The 22,460-nt window shown below is 42.8% G+C and overlaps 1 protein-coding gene across 1 annotated transcript; it reads right to left on the reverse strand.

Moving 5' to 3' along the window:
* Positions 1-4,330: 4,330 nt before the first annotated feature.
* On the reverse strand, positions 4,331-21,725 carry LOC115113185 (alpha-actinin-2-like). The gene is made up of 21 exons (XM_029640536.2): positions 21,407-21,725; positions 18,026-18,140; positions 17,820-17,939; positions 17,525-17,611; positions 17,244-17,331; positions 16,824-16,902; positions 12,275-12,356; positions 11,655-11,740; positions 11,124-11,216; positions 10,705-10,935; positions 10,330-10,477; positions 9,837-9,987; positions 8,932-9,040; positions 8,111-8,251; positions 7,796-7,978; positions 7,535-7,669; positions 7,266-7,445; positions 6,922-7,068; positions 6,019-6,084; positions 5,701-5,859; positions 4,331-5,515 (listed from the first exon to the last, which is right to left on the reverse strand). The coding sequence occupies exons 1-21, from the start codon at positions 21,536-21,538 to the stop codon at positions 5,357-5,359; spliced, it is 2,691 nt and encodes an 896-aa protein (XP_029496396.1). The 5' UTR covers positions 21,539-21,725; the 3' UTR covers positions 4,331-5,356.
* Between the last annotated feature and the right edge of the window lie 735 nt (positions 21,726-22,460).

The following is a 22,460-nucleotide window of genomic DNA, read 5'->3' on the forward strand; positions in this document are numbered from 1 at the left end:
AGTAAGTTTTAAAGGCTCAGTGCAGTCAAAAACATGATTCCCTGTGTTTAATATACATTTCCACACTAGGAGGTTAGGAGAACTGTTTGAAGGGAGAGCTGTTTGAAAAACCGCCTAAAATGTCAGCATGTATTGATGGGATGACATAAACAGGCAGTAAATTAGTTTAGAAAACAATAACAAATAGAGTTTCAAACCTCTCTGCTAATAACAGCTAGTTTTTTGTTTTCCCCTTCCCACTCAAACCACTCCCAGACAGTCCTAGCAAAATTATTTATTGAGGAATTGCTCTTTGTTAAGAAACTATTTTAGTAGATTTGTGACCATTTTAATTTAAAACAATCACAGTAAGGTACTTAATTGTTACCAAAAAATGTTGTGATTTTGAGAGAAAAAAGGTCTGCATTGGTCCTTTAAAAACAAGTAATAGCCATTCAACACAGTCTAGTAACTTTCAAATAGACAAAAAATGTAACAGTTTCATAGTGTACTCTAAACTCTCTATCCTGAAAAAAGGTTTGGCTTTTGCAATTTTTTATAAGTAACTTTCAAAAGAGTGTGTGACAGTGGGAAAAGGTGAAGAAGTAAAAGTATTATCATACCCCTGACCATTGTGGCCGAAAGGACCAGTGATTATTTTACGGTAGCCTACTGTAAATGGTTATTTTTCTGGCTACCGTATCGATACCCAACCTAGTGTATGCGGCACACAACCTTACTCTCCCGCCAATGCCACCACCTGTGTTAAATTCTCATTAGCATTAACCTACTTACTGTACTTAGAAAATTGATTTTATCTTCGATTTCTCCCGATTCAGCCATGTCTGAAAATTTAAAACAGTTCACTGTCTGTAGAAAGCATAGTTGAAAAATAACCAGTGAGATGGACTGACTCTCATTGGGTGGCTCCTTATCATTCTGACCCAGCGTGCGCTTGGCAGGCTACAGTCCACCATTTGTCCACAACCACGCACATGAATCGACCAACCTGGGCAATTCTGCTACTCTTAGACTGTTAATGCTAGAAATTCTATTCAAACTTGAAAATGTGCAGACCGGTCTGGAATAGTGCACTTTATACAGCTTTTAGATAACACTGATGAATCATGCTTTCTAAAGACTGTTGACATCTAGTGGAAGGCATAGGAACTGCAAATGGAGTCCTAAGTCAATGGATACTGTAATGGCATTGAACAAAAAAAACGACTTCCTGAATGAATTTTTCTCAGCTTTTCGCCTGCTATGTCAGTTCTGTTATACTCCCAGACACTATTTGAACAGTTCTGGAAACTTTAGAGTGTTTTCTATCCAAATCTACCAGTTATATGCATATCTTATCTTCTGGGCCCAAGGAGCAGGACGTTTAATTTGGGCACAATTTTCATCCAAAATTCCGAATGCTGCCCCCTACCCTAGAGAAGTTAAAATGTATAAGGTGTATGAAAACTTCTGACTTCAACTGTATATTGTTCCTATACTAAGCATGTGTTTGTAGGCCTTGTAGTTCTGAAACCAACATTTTCCTTATGGAGGGTAGTATACAATATTATGTGTTGTTTTTCGAAAATTCCACCAGAGGTGGTCAAAGTTAAACCGGTTAATAGTTGCCTTCAGTGGGAGACAGTAGGTATTATTATTATTAGTAGTAGTAATGTAGTAGTAGTAGTAAGTAGGCCAGAATTACCAGTAGCAGTACATTGCCGTAGTAACAATGAATGTTTTAGTTAGGTAGGCAATGGGTTAGCTATAGTAAATGGGGTCGCTTTTGTTGTTTGGTTAGTGAATGTAGGGGTTGGGGTAAGCTGTGTGGCATAATCAGCCGGATGTGCTCCTTCAGTGCTATAATTTGATTGGTAGAATATACTCTACATGATCCAAAAAACAACCTGAGAAATAGCTCAAAAGTATGCAGACCCCTTGAAAAATCAATCTACACACAATACCCCATAATGACAAAAAGATCATAGGTTTTTAGAATTTTTGGTAAATGTATAAAATATTAAAAACAGAAATACCTTACTTACATAAGAATTCAGACCCTTTGCTGTGAGACTCGACATTGAGCTCAGGTACATCCTGTTTCTATTGAACATCCTTGAGATGTTTCTTAAACTTAATTGGAGTCCACTTGTGGCAAATTCAATTGATTGGACATGATTTGGAAAGGAACCTGTCTACATAAGGTCTCACAATTGAAAGTACATATCAGAGCAAAAACCAAGAAATGAGGACGAATGAATTGTCCATAGAGCTCAGAGACAGGATTGTGTGGAGGCACAGATCTGGGGAAGGGTACTAAAAATGTCTGCAGCATTGAAGGTCTCCAAGAACACAGTGGCCTCCATCATTCTTAAATGGAAGAAGATTGGAACCACCAAGACTCTTCCTAGAGCTGGCCACCCGGCCGAACTGAGCAATCGGGGCAGAAGTGCCTTGGTCAGGGAGGTGACCAAGAACCCGATGTTCACTCTGACAGAGCTACAGAGTTAATCTGTCGAGATAGGAGAACCTTCCAGAAGGACAACCATCTCTGCAGCACTCCACCAATCAGGCATTTATGGTAGAGTGGCCAGATGGAAGCCACTCCTCAGTAAAAGGTACATGGCAGACCACTTGGAGTTTGCCAAAAGGCCCCTAAATGACTCTCAGAGAAACAAGATTAAACTGGTCTGATGAAACCAAGATTGAACTCTTTGGCCTGAATGCCAAGCATCATGTCTGGAGGAAACCTGGCACCATTCCTACCGTGAAGCATGGTGGTAGCAGCATCATGCTGTGGGGATGTTTTTCAGCAGCAGGGACTGGGAGACTAGTCAGGATCAAGGGAAAGATGAACAGAGCAAAGTACAGACATATATTTGATGAAAACCTGCTCCAGAGCACTCAAGACCTCAGACAGATGCAATGGTTCAACTACCAACAGTACAACAGCCCTAAGCACCCAGCCAAGACAATGGAGGAGTGGCTTCAAGACAAGTCTCTGAATGTCCTTGAGTGGCCCAGCCAGAGCCCGGACTTGAACCGGATCGAATATCTCTGGAAAGAGCAGAAAATACGCTCCCCATCCAACCTGACAGAGCTTGAGATGGTCTGCAGAGAAGAATGGGAGAAACTGCCCAAATACAGGTGTGCCAAGCTTGTAGCATCATACCCAAGACTCAATGCTGTAATCACTGTAATCACTGCTAAAGGTGCTTCAACAAAGTTCTGAGTAAAGGGTTTGAATTCTTGTGTAAATGTGATATTTCAGTTTTTTATTTGTGATAAATTTGAAAACAGTTCTTAAACCCTGTTTTTGCTTTGTCATTGTGCGGTATTGTTTGCATATTGATGAGGGGAATAAACATTTTAAGCAACTTTAGAATAAGGCTGTAATGTAACAAAATGTGGAAAAAGTCAGGGTGTCTGAATACTTTCCGAATTCACTGTATGAGGAGAAAGCTGAAGTCTCTACTCAACTGTTGATGTATATCCTCTGTCTGATTCCTAGTTCATCCACTAGAGAGCAGTAGGAGATCACATGACATCTCTTGGGCACTTGAAACAAATTGTGTCTGGTTTGGGTAGTGAGCCTGACATCTTAAAATGAACTTAGCGATCAGGGCTTTCAAGTTCAAATAGCTTTCAGTCTCACGCCAGAATAGAGGTTCATCCATGTTTCTGAAATGTTACATTTCGAAGTTGTTGCTAATGTCAACTTTCAAGTTGTTTAAGATTAAGTTTTGGCATTAACTACACATTTTTAAGGATAGGGTTAAGCTTAGGCATTAACTCAGAAATCTTAAGGATAGGCATTAACTCCGAATGGTTAAGATAAGGGTTAAGGTTTTGAATAGGCTTAAAACAAAAATCTCAAAAACAACTTTCTTTTGCTGGATTCGAACTTGCTCAAACGTCCAAAAGACATCAGCATTTGTCAGTGATTAGTGGGAACTGACTTAATGAATACCCCTCTTTGTCAGGAAGTTTATGCTTGTGGAATATATGCCTACTACATTTAAAGAGGTGGTGTCAGGTAACTAGGCTACGTTATCCCCACTTTTGTCCTACATTTTGGCACAAAACGGCTCAATATAGCCTCTCTGGGCTCATAATCACACTCATACAGTAGCCTTTGACTGCAGGAATGCTACCATTGAGAGCCCTTGCCCTGCCAATCTTATCAAATGTAGGATATTCACATCAGATTTTGCAGATCATTTTTATTTGATTATATCCATGTTTGAATTGTGACTGTCATTTTAACTTTCATATAGCCAACTTTAATCAACTTCAATGGAAGGAAATATGGCTTTTACAGATTAGGCCTAAAGAATAGAAAAACACAATGTTGTATTTAACTGCACTCTTTTATTATGTAAAGAAAAATAAACATTGGTGATGATCAGGAAGAGGGTTTATTGAATAATCAAATCACTTGAAACTACAAAGTTTACTGTCAACAGTCTCTCAAACGGTCAAATGTTTATTTTTGTTGCTTTGGATTGAATAGTACATGGATTCTCTTCTCCCTCCCTGTCTTCAAATGGGAAATCCAAACTGCTTAACAGGGGGCAGGCTGAGAGACAGGCTTAACCCTCTTTGAGGTTTGATTCAAAGTATGTAGGAATCTCATAGGATTTAAGGAAATAAGCAATATCATCAAAGAGGCAATGTTATTCCAAGCTCCTTATGTTCTCAAATAAGAAAATGTAACAATGATTTCTCTTAGCTTTGGGTGTGAGAAATATACTGTACATTGTTTGTTAACTGTTCAACCTATTATTTTATCAATCAATCATAGCCTATAACTGTTCTTTATATATATATATATATTGGGTCAAATGTGATGCGAGAAAAGTTTGCATGGAGCAGGAAACATGAGCTATGATTTTACCACAAGTACATTTTGGTTACATAAACAACATCCCACTGGAAACCAGCATCAGTTCAACATCTAACTTCAATGTGTTTGTCTTATTCCCAGTTAGAACTCCTACAGTAGTTCCTAATAAGGCACTGAAAGAAGATGAGGAGAAAATGCTGACTATTAGCCTGCTATTTTTCTGTTCTAGCTACATATCCAACTGCCGCTATTACTGTGGTCAATAAACATATTATATCGAACTATTGTAGCTTATATGATCATGTTACTCCTTAAAGCAGATAAGAAAAACTGTTATTCTGTATTCACTTCACCGCAGAACTCATATGAGGGAAACTATTGTGTTACAATAAGTAGCTAAATGTACTGTATCTACCTACTGTGACTCTAACATAGGTAACCGTCTCTCATTTGTGTGTTTGGTTAAAGGGAATTTCATCCAGACGTATTGGGTGGGGTCAAGAGGTCACTTTTGGGCATCATCTTGCAGGGTTAGAGGTCACTCTCTCCATAGAGGGCAGTGGAGAAGGCAGTGTAGTCTAGCGCCCCTGCGGATCCCCCTGGGCCACTGTAGCAGGGCATCCTCAAGATGCAGTACTCTGCCTGGTCATGGGGGAGCTCTCTCCTCAGCTCCTCAACCAGGATGTAGGGCTGTGGAGTCGGGAGAAAAACAGAGAGAACACAGGCTCATGTAGGTAAATCCGCTTTAGCAAATATTAATAATCTGACAGAATAATATGCGTGTTGACCATTGTACTGAATCTGCTCCATCTGTGTGATTGACATGTTCCACTCAATTGTCACACTCCCGTTCACTTTCTCTCACACACACACACCTTATCGGCTGCCAGGATCCTGAAGGATGCCACAACCTGTTCGGCGGTGTCCGTGTCAGCGGTTTCTCTGGTCATAAAATCGATAAATGATTGAAAAGAGACCATGCCAGTGGCACTGGGGTCAACCAGCATCATGATACGGGCAAATTCCACTTCACCCTGACAGACAGAGAGAGAGAGAGATAGTAGTGCGAGATCAGAGACAAGAGCACTGATATCTTTGTTCGCTATTACACATAGAATATTATCAATACCTCTTGGTGTTAGTATGCATTATTTGCATACTGTAATTCTGCATGAGAACATTGAGACCCCTACCAAATCATAACCCATGGAGATCAGACAGGCCCTAAAGTCATCAGTGTCCATCGCCCCGTGTTTCTTCTGTAGTCGGAGGTCAAGTGTCATAGGGTGGAGGTTGGGAGTAGGTCACCACACAGGGAGCGGATGAGATAGAGAGGAGGGAGGGAGACCAAGAGAAGGTGGATGGTAGAGCAGTGGCGATCCGGTAGGGGAGAAGACCAAAGCTAACATCAGAAACATGGACACATACACACAACCACAGACGAAAGCTGCTACCGCCAACATAGCCATAATGTAGTGTATTATTTAGAGCCCACTATTGAAAAATAGATAGAACTGGGAAATATGTGAGGTAGCAGCTGATTTGGTCTGTTCTAGAAGGATGGAAGAAGCCTAAGTCATCAATGAGAGTCAGTCAGGAATCATGAAAGGTTAGAGGTCAGTAGGGGTGAGTACCTGATGTTCATTGCCCACATGACCAAGGCTGATCAGACAGGTCTTGATCTCCTCACAGTTTTCCTGTGTTCTCCTGGGACCAGGTGTTAGAGTTCACTCAGAGGTGTCACACACACACACAAACACACACATGCAAGTGTCCACTGTCCATAACATGCAGCATTACAACAATGTAGAACCAATATAAAAAAAAGACTAATTGTATACATCTATACAGAAAAATTGTAATGGTATTATTTTTTAACTGTCTAAACAACCAAGGCCACAGAGCAGTGACCATTCTATTACAGTATTAACAACAACATATTACCCGTTTCCTTACGCAGCTTCTCAATAAGATAGGCATGACAGTAAAAAAAAACAATTGTCAGTGGCATTATGCTACTTAACATGCCATTCAGGTTAAGTGTTATTATATAAGACTGAGAACCGGGAGTCCAGGGTGTGGATAGAGTACTATACCCGGTCAAAATGGTTGAAGGAGGAGCGGAACTCGTGCATCTGTTCCTGGCTGATGCCCTTGGCGTCGCGGGTCAGGATCTGGGTCTCGATCTCGTTGATGGTACGGGCGATGGTGGTGAGGAGGAGCTCCCAGCCCACACGGATGTGCTTTTACCATGACGATTAAACACACCGACAGACATAGACACAGACAGACAGATTAATCAGCTGTCAACAATGTATTCCAACAATGCACTTTGGGATCTCGATGACATCCATCATCATTATCCCCATGACCACATCTAATCTATATAGACCGCATGTAGAGACCATCTCTCTGTGCTCTCTGTACTGCTCTGCAGTACCTCCATGGTGTAGTTGGTATGCTTGTTGTCAAACACCAGGGACTCCTGGATGTGCTGGTGGTCTCCCTCCAGCTTGTCGATGTTGGGCTTGTAGGTAACGATGATGTGCTCAAACTGCTTCAGCTGGGTCATCTGGTCCTCCAATGTACCGCCCACCTCCAGGGAGCAGTGCCCAATCTCCTGTCAGAACCAAACAAATTAGCAAACCAGGTTTTTGTTCCGGATCCAAGGGTACCCTTAGACACTAAACTGATGGCTGACTCTCTGACCTCCATCCTTGTCTGTATCCAGGGTCCTATGAGGTTAGCCTGGGTAGCAAACAGCCGTCTCAACCTTTCATTAGTATGCTGCCGGGCTAGCTCCTCCTGGAGGGAGCCTTCTCTCTGGGGAACGAGCTTCTTCACCTGGTCAGCAACATGGCAACAACGCATACATCAATCTGACAGAAATTGGCTGTGTATGTGCATGCGTGAATGCATATGTGTGCATGTGTGTCTCAAGTTTATGTATGTACATTTTCGAGGTTGTACCTTGTCCCACTTGGCGAGGAGCTCCTCTGTGGTGATGGTGCTGTAGAGGTTGAGGAGGTTGGCCTTGATGCCGTAGCTCTGGGAGATCTTCTGCACCTCGTTGTGGATCCCCAGGATGGCCTGTCTCTCTCCGTCTGCCTCTGGGAGGGTGGCCTTGAACTGCTCATGGGCAGAGATCAGGCTCTGCAGGGGAGAAGGAGAGGAGAGGTTGCAGTGTACGTAAGCAAGTACTTTGGGCACTGAACCAAAATTACATGGCTGCAACATTTGTAACAACGGTAGGATGATTAAATTGTAACAGCGAGTATTACGTACCTGGACCTCATCGATCGTGTGTACAATAAACATATCCTGCAGATCCTCCATAGCCCCTTCCATCCAGTTGTTGAAAGGTGCTGATCTCTTGGCAAACTCCAGGAACAACTGATCAATGGTTTCCAGCAGCTTCTCTGTCCTCTGGAAAACAGGAGCGATAGAACTGTGCCATTCATCTCATTGACAATCCATTAATATTGCTTCACCTGTTTGGGATGCTAATCCCAGGATGCATCACATTGATGTGACCCAATTGACCCCTGAGTTTGGCAAGATGGTCTGCATGGATTAGACCACTCCCTTTGGGCAGGGGCAGGTGGCAGACAGCAGTCCATGTCAGTCACCCTAATCCCAGGCCTGGATAAAGGTCTTGACACATTTGCAGGTCATGAGCGTACAGTATGGATCAGAGGGGCTCAGAGGAAGGGGACTGTGGGCATCCTGCCAGCCGGATACTGTACAGACAGCCATATCTACATGATTGTGCCTTTAGTTCATCCCCTTATCTCGGTCAGAAAACTTAGTGGGCAACCAATAATCAGCTGTGTCTTCATTCCCAAGACCCAATCCCAAGCTATCGCAATAGAAAATACATGAGATGTAACTTTATTATGGATTAAGCTGACCTGTGAACACTCCACCCCAACCCAAGGTTACGTCATTCACTGCTTTACCTCCTCAGTTCTCAACTGGATTGATGGAACTGGTTCTCTTTTCACACTACCGAGATGTACTGTGCCGGCTTGCTTTTCACTGGGTTTAGCACAGTTTAGCTGAGAACATAGCATGTCATGTCCCTAACCTCAACCCCCTCCACTCACCTCCAAAGCCTCTCTCCTCTTCTGGGTCAATGTACCAAGTTGATCCCACAGATCACAGATGCTCTGACACCTCTTGTTGACAGAAGCCACACCATGATAGTCCAGCTCACTGCACAACACCACAGGAAACATACAGGTCAATCTAGGGCTGGGAAGTGTACTGTGTTTTACTAACATAATACTGGTATTGATGCATGGACCAGTTTGGATTTTTACTGTACCTTCTCTAACAGTATTTGAATTTTTTATTTGTTACATTAAATAATTTAGCAATGACTCTGAAAAAACATGTCAATCATACATTTTTATTGCCAGTAAGAAACTGTTAACAGCTGACAACTGCTAGCTAACTTGCTAGCAGACCAAGTCAACAACTTAGAGAGAACAAGCTTGCCAAGTAGAGACCCCCGGAAATCATCCGACTGCAATATACTCCACTGAAATAAAAACTGCAAGTGAATCCATTGAAAAAACATGGTCACAGAGGAGAATAAGTATTCGTATGAAGGAAAAGTGACTTATTGACGAAATAGAGGCACACAAAGACAAAACAAATGTGGTACAGTGTGGAAATTAGTTCAGGAAATGTAGAAATGTACAAAATTGATGAAAATGAACAGAATGGAGAAAGCCCAATAACATAACTTAAAATGTATTTGTTGCCACACCTAATCACAGATAAAGTGCATCATACCATATTTATGTATTTTGAAAGTTCTATATCTTAAAAACTTGATTGCTTACATGCAAAACATTTGGAAACTATATCAACAATGGACTGGTTTTTGGGTGGAATTTTCCTTTAAGTAGAATGCAGATTGTATTACTTGTCAAAGCCATGATTTTAGGAATAGGATTTGGTAGGGATGATGGTTAGGAGTGAGGGTTAGAAGAAAAGTCCGCACTTGAGCTCCTGTGCGATGGCAGCGATCTGCTCCACCCTGTCCTGGTGAGCAGCCAGGTCACTCTCAAATGCCTCATGTTTCCTTAGCAACGCCCGCACCTCCGTCAGGGTGGCAGTCTCGTAGTCCTTCTGAGATAGAATCAGCTCTTTTCCTTGGTCACAGAGAGAGAGCGAGATAGAGAGATGATTGTTTATTTCACTTTTGTATATTATCTACTTCACTTGCTTTGACAATGTTAACATGTGTTTCCCATGCCAATAAAGCCCCTTGAATTGGATTGAGATAGAAAGAGAGAGAGAGACAGAGAAAGCGAGAGCAATGGCCATGAATCTCCCGTTAGTCAAAACAAATGCTGAAGATTCACTCTGACATTTTCCCATTGAAAAATCTCAAAGGATTTGGAGCTAATCACTTACATTCAAAGGTCAAACTCTAGACATACCAGAGACATAAGTAAACACTGCACAGACAGACAATAATAGCCCAGACTGACCCCTAGCCCAGGTCTCATGGGTGGTGGCTTTCTGGCAAAACTTTTCAGCCAGGTGGTCCAGTCTCTCCAGCCTGCGGATCTCGGTCAGAAGCCACTCCTCATAACCTTTCTCAGCCCCCTCCAGCCCCTGCCATGCACTGGCTATGTCCTACAGCAACATGGAGACACAAAGAAACGCTCATCACGCTCAGTTGATTTGCTATTAAAATAGCTTTTTATCTTTATCAACATTCTGGTAAGAGTGCCTTGGTCTTTACCTTGGTCTTTTGGATTACCTATATCCATAGCTATCTATCGCTACTGTACTGTGACTGGTGGCTTGTGTTTCATCAGTTTTATATGATTCATCATTGAATGTTGGGTGTTAACACTTACAGATACCATCTTTCCTTCAGAAGGCATAAAAGCAGGCCGGTTGCTTATGCGCAGCTTGGTCTGCAAGGTATTGAAGCTGATCTCCAGCTGACACTTCTCCTGCACCTTGGGGGGCTTGTGCATGCGGCGGTAGTCCCTGAAATCCTCCAGCTTCCTCTGCATCTCAACCATGGTCTTCTCTGCGGCCCTGTTCTCTAGCCATGGGGTGGTCCGGCGGATCCACTCCAGTAGCTACGGAATACAGAAGGTAATGATGGAGTGGAGCTATGGGGTTTGTGTGTTGTTATTCCTCTCAAATCAATTAAGTTGAATTGGACTTTGAATTTGATTTGAATACTTGGACATTTCCAAGTGGGGTAGAAGTATGTCCCTAAGAGAGTTCACCAATATGAAAGCATATGTCCAAAAGTATGCTTTACCTCGCTGGCCAGCCTCTCGTATTCCTCCATAAGTTTCTCATTCTCCTGGTTCACATCCAGCACTTTACAGATCCTGTTGGCTGCTGTCTCAGCCTACCAAGGGGAGGGAGGATGGAGAAATGAGGTCAGGGAGGAAAGAGAGGTGAGGTGAGGGTGTTGTCGCATATCTAATGCAATTCCTCATACAATTACCCCCCACCCCACCAACATGCACACCATCTAAGTCATACATTTAAAGCAATCTGTGTGTGTCGTTTCAAAAACATGCATGTCAATGTCAAACTCACAATTGACCAACTTAGTATGATGTCAAACAACTTTCAGGCGAAGAGAACAGACCAGTATATGTGTTTTTGGTAGTGACGGGGAAATAAGACCTTAGAAAATTTGAATGATTGTATTATCATGTGCTTATTTTAAGTGGAATGATTGACACATGGTAACCATCATCAAATGATTTGGGGATATTGTACATAAAACATATTGCATTCACAAACTCGATTCAAATTGTTCATGGTGCAAGCTGTATACCTGCTCAGCTCCAGCAAAAGCATGATAGAAGCAGGAAACATAGGTCATGATAGCTCTCTCATCAGGCTTAGGAGTGTTGATGATGTCTACAGTGTGGACGGAGGGACAGAAGAGGGTGACGGACAACAAGTAGAGAAGGAGGAAGACACTCAAGGTGGAGACAGGAAACACAAGAGCACCGACAGAGGAAAAGGACCATAGATAGAGACTCCAGACCTGAACGTCTTAGCCCAGGGCTATCCTGGAAGGAAAGTGGGTCGGTCTATGGCCAAGGGGTCTAAACAAGGACCTAAAGCTTGACCAATGTGCCCTCACCTTCTGTACCATTGCAAATGTGTGATACAAACTGGACATATAGGTCATAACAGTCCTGTTGTCTGGCCTTGCTGCACTTATCAAATCTGTGGGATACCAGGCACATAGGACTTTATCATTACAACGTTCATACAAGTACAGACAATCCTCCTGGCAATCTCCTCCAGACAATCCTGCAACAAAGCCCATAGTCTGACTCCCACCATTACAGTACCAAATAAGATGGTTCATGTTTTCATATTGAGCAAAACAAGATCCCTATAGCTAATGCCGATTTCAAACGTTGTTTCCTTAGAAGACATTACCTTCTGCGTCCAGCATCTTAGGAATATCCAGGTGCTTCTCTGCTATTTCAAAGGCCAGGTTCAGGTTCCCCATAGGATCATCCTAGAAAATAATCAGTATTATAGAAACATACATTCCAATTATATTGTTACATAGCAGTTAGCATATAGCTGTCTTTCAACGCCACCTTAACACCATTACACTTTTTAAAACTAAGATACTAAGATGTTTTCATTTACATTTAACATGAAAAAAAACGTGCACATGTACAGTATTTGAACCCAGATTACAAACTGTCCTGCACCCAGTGATGTATTAACCAAACAGGTGACAGACAGTCAGTAAGTGTCTCCTCACTAATGGGGTAGGGTGAGTTAGTTTGTTTAGTGGGAGGAGAGGGCTCATGCTGCTACTATTGTCCTAAGTCTGTTCCACTGATGCCGGCTGAGGGGGGAAAGCCTGTTACAGGACAGTGGCAGCTGCAGGGATCCAGGGGGGGCAGATATCCATGGGCCTGTTCCCCACATGGAGCCATTTCAGCAAGCTAACACTCATGGCTTACTGAGCCCACTCACCTGGAGCCAGACATGACAGCTGACAGGGCCTGTCTGGGTCCAATGCATGCATGGGAGTGTTTGGGGGGGTGGGGGGGGTGTCCACGTGCATATGTATGAGAGAGAGGGGGACACCTCTACTAAAACTGGCTCTTTTCTGTATTAACAACATTCTGAATGGTTTGGGTTGCCCAGATCTATCCATTGTTATGTGTATTCCCAAACAACAGTGGTTATAGTGATTGCCCTATAAAGAGCTGCCTCATTTAGAGGTATCTGCCCACCACAGCTGAGGTAAACCCTGGGCTCTATTGGGATGTGGCTCATATTTCTTCATCTATTCACAGTCAGGGCTAAGTCAGTTCCGCCTCCTGGGAAAAACATAATGGACTATGTTACTTTTTTTTAGATTAACAAGGATGGATATGTACTGTAAATGTAATTCGGTATTATAAAGGCCACAGGTTACACGGTGGAAGTACACAAATCTGTATATTCCACACTGTAGTAGTCTACTCTTTAAAGTTACAATCATCACATATTCTCCAAAAAATACGTACAGGGTACATTTTATTTATTTATTTATTTTTTTACCCCTTTTTCTCCCCAATTTCGTGGTATCCAATTGTTTTAGTAGCTACTATCTTGTCTCATTGCTACAACTCCCGTACGGGCTCGGGAGAGACGAAGGTTGAAAGTCATGCGCCCTCCGATACACAACCCAACCAAGCCGCACTGCTTCTTAATTAACACAGCGTGCATCCAACTCGGAAGCCAGCTGCACCAATGTGTCAGAGGAAACAATGTTCACCTGGCAACCTTGGTTAGCGCGCACTGCCCACCACAGGAGTCGCTGGTGCGCGATGAGACAAGGACATCCCTACCGCCCAAGCCCTCCCTAACCCGGACGACGCTAGGCCAATTGTGCGTCGCCCCACGGACCTCCCGGTCGCGGCCGGTTACAAACAGAACCTGGGTGCGAACCCAGAGTCTCTGATGGCACAGCTGGCGCTGCAGTACAGCACCCTTAACCACTGCTCCACCCGGGAGGCAGTTAGGGTACATTTCTGTTTCCCAGGACACAAACCTATTTTATGTACCCCCAAGGGTCCACTAATGATTATTGATGGTACTGATCTGTACATTTGCTGAGCAGAAAAGGTACACATTTAAAATGTATTGAAGAAAGGTAGATATTTGTACCCAACATTAGATACAATGATGAATCGAATCCACCTGTGCCATCTTATTGACAGGATTTATGCATTATAATGGTGGGCCTCGTTAAATAGGAGGCGTGGTTTAATGAGGGTGTGGCTTTCAGTAAGTTATTTTTGGCCACCCGTGAGTAGAAGTTTTGTACCAGTTTAAGTGGTCTATGGTTATTCTAATTCAACTTTGAGCAGATCTGCTGCCAGTTCTATAAAAGCTTGCATAAGAGCAATTAAAGCACACTAATAAATGAAATAAATAAATATATGTAATTCCCCAGTGTGTACTAGGCTTGGGTGGTATACTGTGTATACCATATACCAAGGTATTTGGAAATAGCCGAGATGAGGAGGGGATTATTTAAGATACTCGTCAAAGAGGTAGGGTTTCAAGTGCTTTTGGAAGATGGGCAGGGACTCTGTCCTAGCTTCCGGGGGAAGCTGGTTCCACCATTGGGGTGCCAGGACAGAGAAGACCTTGTACTGGGCTTAGCGGGAGCTACTCTCCTGTAGGAGTAGGACGGCCAAGAGTCCAGAGTTGCAAAATGCAGTGCTCGGGTTTGGGTGTAGGGTTTGAGCATAGTCTGAAGGTAGGTTGCTGATCCGTAGGCAAGAATCATGGTCTTGTAGTGGATGCGAGCTTCGTCTGGAAGCCAGTGGAGTGTATGTAGGAGAAGGGTGGCATGTGAGAACTTAGGAAGGTTGAAAACCAGGCGGTCTGCAGCATTCTGGATAAGATGCAGGGGTTTGATGGCACAAGCCTGCAGCCCAGCCAACAGTGAGTTGCAGTACTCCAGATGGGAGATGACAAGTGCCTGGATTAGGACCTGCGCTACTTCCTGTGTGCAGTAGGGTCGTACTCTCATGATGTTTTAGAGTATGATCCTGCAGGATGTTTATCCTAGTTATTTATCCCCCCTGGACAAACGTTGAATATTGAAGTAAGACCGTGAGATCTTGTTAGTGTGTGTGTGTGTGTATGTGTTTATGCATATGTTTATACATATGTACAAGTGTGTGTGAGTGAATGGGTGAGCGAGTGCATGTGTGCTAAGAGTCAGTGCAAGGTGTGAGGTGGTCAGTCCCGGTTCAGGAGTTCAGCAGTCTGATGGCTTGTTGGTAAAAGCTGTCTCTGAGCCTGGTTTGAGATCCGATGCTCTGATACTATTTGCCAGACGGTAAAGGAGAGAACCGTCCGTGGCTGGGATGTGTGGGGTCCTTGATGATGTTACGAGCCTTGGACTAAATGTACTGTATGGGTGGGAGCATGGCCCCAGTGATCTTCACCACCCGCTGAAGGGCTTTGCAGTCAAAAGCGGAGCAGTTTCCGTACCAGGCCGTGAGGTAGCCAGTCAGGATGCTCTCAATGGTGCAATGGTAGAAATTGGAGAGTGTCCGGAGGGACATGTCAAATTTCTTCAAACACCTGAGGACGTAGAGGCACTGCTTCACCTTCTTCACCAGAGTGGTGTTGTTGAGGGACCATGTCAGGTTCTCAGTGATGTGGACGCAGAGGAACTTCACCTGTAACATTATTTTACATTATGAAGATTACCATAGTTTCTCAGAACAGTCGAGCCAGTCACGTGTTTGTTTGTAAATAGCACAAAGAGAGAATGTGGGAGATGGTGAGTCCAGCTGTGTATTTGGTTTGACTTACTAGACATCATAGAGTGCTTTGGATTAGTTATCTGTACAGCTGTGACTGCTATCTTGATTTCCTTGCATTTTTTATTCTCTGTTCTCGGTCCCTTGGTCTGCTCCTCCGCCCTCTTCTCCAAGCAGAGCAGGCAGGCCCATTGCCCTAGCGACGCCAGACTCCACACAGACACAGCATGCACACATGCTGCTCCAGAGCCTTACTACTACACACTGCACACACAATTCTACACACAACAAAGTCTACTTTTATGAGATTTCAAACACTGCTGTACCTACACATATGATACCTTCAGATTTTGATAGTTGATTAGATCTGGCCTGTGTTTGTGTATCAGGGCACAAAAGGCTAAACCTTCCTTCCAGCTTTATACAATAGTGGGTCATTCAGGTGAGCATGTCAGTAAGACAGTGAATGCAGAAATCAGTAAGGAATAGATTGGGTGAGTTAAATCAGGGGTTCATTTCATTTTTGGGGGCAAAGGGATCCATGGAATAAGTTAAGATAATAAGATATTGGTATCCACAGTACCACACCAATTATAATTTTTTAAACTCAATACTATCACCCCAGCAATTTTTTGGGGGACATAAATGTACTGTAATTGAATCTTTAAAAATGCACAGTTTTCTCTCTGCCTCATGGCAAAATGTGTAGAATTGAAGGATATTAGCTTTAAAGCTGCAACAACGAAAAATATCTCTGCCTTAGACTAAATGTGTAGAATTGCAGGAAATTAGCTTGAAAACTGCAACATTTTCTCTCCAATGCCAAGAGGCATGACTTTTAAATTGTATTTCCCGGGCCTGAGAATTGGTTTGTCCAGCCATGTAGTGTAAAAGTCCTTGTTGGCCATTTTAAACACACTCGAGTTGTGTTCTGATCATGAGGGAGTCCCTGATGAATTTGCTAACACAAAAGGTGTCCCCGGCCCCAAAGAGTTTGAGAACCCCTGAGTTACACATAATGAAACACTCTCTTATTTCTGCTTCTCAAAAGTCAACCCACCCACATCATAACATTCTATTAATCCACGCTGTGGGAAAGACTTAGGTTAATATTATGGACATAGGGAACCCTTCTATGTTAGTATGTGGGAGGCACCAGACACCATCACGGTTAGTGATTGGGACACACGAGAGACCTTGTTGAGCTTAGCATAGTCGATAAGGTCAGGTCTGTGTCTGTGAATCAGGGCGCAGAAGGCCAGTCCGTCCTTCCAGCTTCACCAGCAGGCAGCAGAGAGAACCAGGTCAGAGGTCAGATTGGCATGATAACTGAGTAAAGCAGAGGTCACCAACACTGGTCCTAGAGAACTATAGTGTGTGCAGGCTTTACATCTCTTATTACTTAGTACTAACGCATTAGTATAGAAAATAATAAAATAGAAAAATGCATATTAGGCAACTTCAAGGAGTCTTAAAATTCAAAATCAAAATAACAAAATTATCCTTGGTATGACCTTCTTAAAACAATTCCATATAGCTAAGTAGAACACCATCAACCCAGGGTAGACAGTGCTTGGACTCTAAAGGGTTAGGAAAAGACTCAAGAGTGTTCTCACCTAATGTGGAAGTTCTGGACATTGACATTTCTGTAGGGGGCAGTCTTTCTCTGGCACCACAAGAGAAGGCCTTCCTTTGCAGAGGTTTCTGAAAGGAGAGAGAAATATATGTTCAACAGCAATATTCCCCAGTGAGATCTCTATTTCATTAAACCAGGAAGGTAGCTGCAGTATAAAAACACTGGCAATCCATATGCAGGACATAACTTATTATACAATAATAACAAAGGCAGGTTTTTTTTCCTCAAGTACGCTATTTTGTTAGAATTGTCCTATATTACCTTCTACAGAGATGTCCTGGATGGCAAAGCGGAGGATGATGGTCCATATCATTCCCAGAGTCATCTTAACGTTACCATCCACAATTTCTGAAGAGAAAAAAATCCAACTACCATCAGATTCATCACATAATTGTAAAAGTTCATGTAAAATGGACTGTCAAGTTTTAAAACATTGTGGAACACTCTACATTTGATGAATAAGACCTGCTTCAGTGAATTAGATAATTGATTATTCAAATTAATCAAAAGATACTGAGCTGCCAACAGGTAAAGTACAGGCCAAATGAAATATCACCTTCAGCTCCAATAGAGACGAGTTTCACTCCCTTGCTGGTGATGAAGTCTAGGGCTTTGTTGACATTGGCAATCTTGTGAAAACGCATCTTCCCTCTGTCAGGCTTAGGTAACCTCTCACCTGAGGGAAGGAGCAAACAGCATTACACTCTCTGTGAGTACCAATCAATGTATTCAACTATCAACTATTTAGTCAACAAACAGTACCTGAAATAATTTCCAAGAGAAGCATGAGTTTGAGGCCATTCCTGAAGTCATCCTCAATGTTCTCTATCTGTGTTTCTGCTTTCCGCAGGTGGGAATTACACCAAGCTGTGAAGGTCTACAAATAAAATGATATTTTGGTGAGTAAAATACAAATAGGACAATGTAAATTTCACATAACTTAGGATGGGTTTGAGCATTGATGGTAGAGAGACTTTCTGTGAGCTAATCAGAGAACATTGAGTGAGTTTTCCATCACGGGTCTTATTCATCAAAGGTAGAGTGTTCCACAATGTTTTAAAACTTTACAGTCCATTTTACATAACTTTCCAATTTACCTTTCCCAGTTGAAAGTGTTTGCCATCTATACTTTATGACGGTAGCTACTGTAAGTGTATCGCTTGGTTGTAACATACTATAAGATAACAGCTTAACATGACTTAGACAGAGGCCATCAATTGTGCTGACTGTGGTCCCTATGGCAAGTGCCACATATTGAGATGAACCGATTTGTCGAGGGTCAGCAAACCCCTAGGTTTCAAATTTCACCTTCCCTCCAACCAACCTACTGCCTATAAAGGATAAAGGATTAAATCATTTGTTCTCCGATAACGCTCATGCTTTCTACTGTATCCTTATGCATGACTTAAATATTACAACTCTCTCCTGCTTATATTAAGTCACTCGATCTCACCATAGCAAACAGAGCCCAGAGGCAATCAACACTGTATAGATAAAAGCTTTGAGAAGATCCCAGCTCACATTCCTGATGATCAGTGGTGGAAAAAAGCACTCAATTGTCATACTTGAGTAAAAGTAAAGATACCTTAATAGAAAATGATTCAAGTAAAAGTGAATGTCACTGAGTAAAATACTACTTGAGTAAAAGTCTAAAAGTGTTTGGTTTTAAATATACTTTAAGTATCAAAAGTAAATGTAATTGCTAAAATGTACTTAAGTATCAAAAGTAAAAGTATAAATCATTTCAAATTCCTTATATTAAATAAACCAGACGACACCATTTTCTTGTTGTTTTTTTTATTTACGAATTGCCAAGGTCTCACTCAGTATTAAATTACAGACGAAGCATTTGTGTTTCGTGAGTCCAGCAGATCAGATGCAGTAGGGATGACCAGGGACGTTCTCTTGATAAATGTGTGAATTGGACCATTTTCCTGTCAAAATGTAAAGAGTACTTTTGGGTAGTACAGAAAATGTATGGAGTAAAAAGTACATTATTTTATTTCAGAATGTAGTGAAGTAGAAGTTGGCAAAAATATAAATAGTAGAGTAAAGTACACATCCCCCAAAAACTACTTAAGTAGTACTTAAAAGTATTTTTACTTAAGTACTTTACACCACTGCTGATGATATAAGGTGTTAAATGTAGCCTGCTCTGGTGGCTCTAGTGATAAGAGACAGGAAGAAAACATTTTAACAGAATTTCAAAATGATAGGAAAATGTCACATGCATACAGTGCATTCTTCTCTTATGTGTTTCTCTTTGAAAAGAAAAAAGCCACACTTTTACTAAAATGAATACAAGTATCTGATAATCAAAAAGGATAAGTGGAACTATAGCCATATTGCTTTCACTATCTATCCAGTCTTTCCAGATACTGTATGTGAATACCGAAGGGCAAAGGCTAAAACGGGCTATGGGCCTTAATTGAAATCCTCAAATGTGTCAATTCTTGCACGTGTCACAAACTGAGAGCGATCTACAGTTTACTGAATGGGATACATTGAACATCCCTTCTCAAAATGACTTACTGGATCAGCCTCAATTAGACTCCTTACATCCAATCAGGAATGTGATCTGTCAATCTGCTTCCAGCTTTCATCTATACAGTGTTGACTGTACTGTGCATAAACACAGAGAATGTTTGTATGCTTCAGAGACATGTATTTTCAAGCCATTCCAGTCCACACAGCATGACTGGGGGAGTGATCCTCTGGCCCTTAAGAACCTTAAGTTCTTATAGTACATAGCCTGGTCCCCCAGAGGGCTGTGGGTTAATGCCACCCGCCTGGAGAGGTTGCCCGGTGGAATGCCTGTCTAAATTAGGAATATTAGAGGCTTTGGAACAAAGGACGCAGCATGACAAAACAGACCAAAGTGTATGTGACATTGGACTGCTGCCCCCTCGTTCAACATGGCTAGTCCTCCAGACCTAACCCCGCCAACCTCATTCCTCCCTCCAACAGCCCTAACACCCAGAGATAAATATATTCATGAACCATGTCCAATAGGGACCAATCCTGTTATTGAAGGAGGTGTTCAAACCTATGAACTGGTTGAAGGCTGTTTATTCATTATTTTCACTCTTGGTTCCAAGAATCATGCCTAATTTGCCTCTGTTCACCAAACCCGGCTGAATCAGTTGGCACCTGGTACAGTCAGGTGGCACACCTAGCCTGTGCTAGAACATGGTAGCCTAATTGGCAAGTTAGTGTACAAAGGTAAGGACAGTTCAGTGTGCCAGCAGGTCTCATTCAAGGGCAGCCCTGTCGTCCCTGGTGGCTCTAACTGGTTAATAGGATTAAAGTGGAGGGAAAACTAATAAAGAGCCTTAATTAAGATGCCAAAGAAGTTACTGAGAACTGCAAACAAATATCACGTGGTCAACACTGCTATCCAACTATACCATGCTTATACCATGCAGAAGGCACCCAGTAGGCCTATAGGTCTTAATTAGCATGTACCTAAAATATCCACAAAAAAAATATTTGCTTTGCCTTGTTAAATGAAGATAGTTGAGACACTGTTCAACCTCTTCCATGACAATAAAGAGCATTTCTGAAGGAAGACATACTGTAACCTCCTTCTGTATTAAACCAGTTGACAGATAGGCTACTGAGTTGGGGTCCTATATTCAGATGCTTGGTACAGTATTTTGTGGTTTCTATAAACAAATTAATACCACACCAAGGACACTTGATTAACCCACTATACTGCCTTTTGGTCTCGAGGTTAAAATTAGATATAGCATCCATTCTAATCCCAAGCACGTCATCGTGTGTTAAGAAGCATCTGTTGACAGTTCACATTCCTCGCGTATCAGTGGAATGGCAGCAGTTCGAGAGCCGCTCATTGAGCTATTGTTAGCTGGTACCCATCGCATCTGTCCGTCAATATTCCCGTCAACTGGAGCCAAGACAGACCCCCGGCTCCGTCTGAACCCAATACCAGGAACCAGAGAAGATTTGAAGTCTGAGCTCAACGTGAATAACTTAATATTTAATTATCAAATAATTTGGAAATGCAAACAAATTTTAATTTGCTGTCATGTAAACTCCCAAACCGGTGCGTAAAGTACTGCAGTGCATAAAGTAAATGTTTTGAATTGGTTATGTGCATGTCGTCATCTTCTCTCGATTTACCTTTCTTTGCTGTTTTTCCCAGGCAGGGTCCAGCAACATGTCCCTGTCCCACTCATCCTCCTGTATCATGTAGTCCTCCTCATCTCCGAATCCGTTGTCATAATGCACCGTCGTCTCTATTTGGGTCATCATTGCGTCCTAAGTATTTCTATTTCCCCAAATTCACTGCGTTTTTGTCTTCCAATATCCTCATGTGTTTTTGACTCTGATAATTGAATTCTTGACCTGAGATGGGTAACTTCCACTCTCCCTCTCTAGCTCACTCCCTCTCTCTCACTCACGCTTGACTGTGTTCTGTCTGGCCGCAGTTGCCACAGCCGGACAAGTGCTGATATCAATTAGTACTGACAGGTCACGTGACAGGCGCGTTGTGTATCAGGGCTCTACTGTATCACTGCTCTATTGTTCACAGACCCACGGGCACGAGTGCCACACACACACAGGCACGCACGCACGCACGCACACACACACACACACACACACACAGGCGCACACACACACACACACAGGCGCACACGCACACACACACACAGGCGCACACGCACACACACAGGCGCACACGCACACACACAGGCGCACACGCACACAGGCGCACACGCACACAGGCGCACACGCACACAGGCGCACACGCACACAGGCGCACACGCACACAGGCGCACACACACACAGGCGCGCACACACGCACACACACACACACACACACACACACACACACACACAGGCACGCACACACACACACACACACACACACAGGCACGCACGCACACACACACACAAGCGCACACACACACAGGCGCACACGCACACACACAGGCGCACACGCACACACACACAGGCGCACATGTACACAGGCGCACACGCACACAGACGCACACACACACACAGGCGCGCGCGCACACACACACACACACATACGCACGCACGCAGGCAGGCAGGCAGGCAGGCAGGCAGGCAGGCAGGCAGGCAGGCAGGCAGGAGGATAAGTATTTGTTTCATTAATATAATATCAGTATGATTGTAAGATGGATAGTTATATTGTTGTAATGATAACTCA

Source organism: Oncorhynchus nerka, linkage group LG28, assembly GCF_034236695.1.
Source record: "Oncorhynchus nerka isolate Pitt River linkage group LG28, Oner_Uvic_2.0, whole genome shotgun sequence".
NCBI classification, from domain to species: domain Eukaryota; kingdom Metazoa; phylum Chordata; class Actinopteri; order Salmoniformes; family Salmonidae; genus Oncorhynchus; species Oncorhynchus nerka.

What these genes read in the sequence shown, in the direction of transcription:
- LOC115113185 (XM_029640536.2), bottom strand. Translation starts at nt 21,538, where the DNA reads ATGATGACCCAAATAGAGACGACGGTGCATTATGACAACGGATTCGGA. An exon ending in CGTCTCTATTGGAGCTGAAG is followed by an intron (nt 17,612 to 17,819) that starts GTGATATTTCAT and finishes TTTTCTCTTCAG; the next exon opens with AAATTGTGGATGGTAACGTT. An exon ending in CCATGAGACCTGGGCTAGGG is followed by an intron (nt 9,988 to 10,329) that starts GTCAGTCTGGGC and finishes TCTGTGACCAAG; the next exon opens with GAAAAGAGCTGATTCTATCT.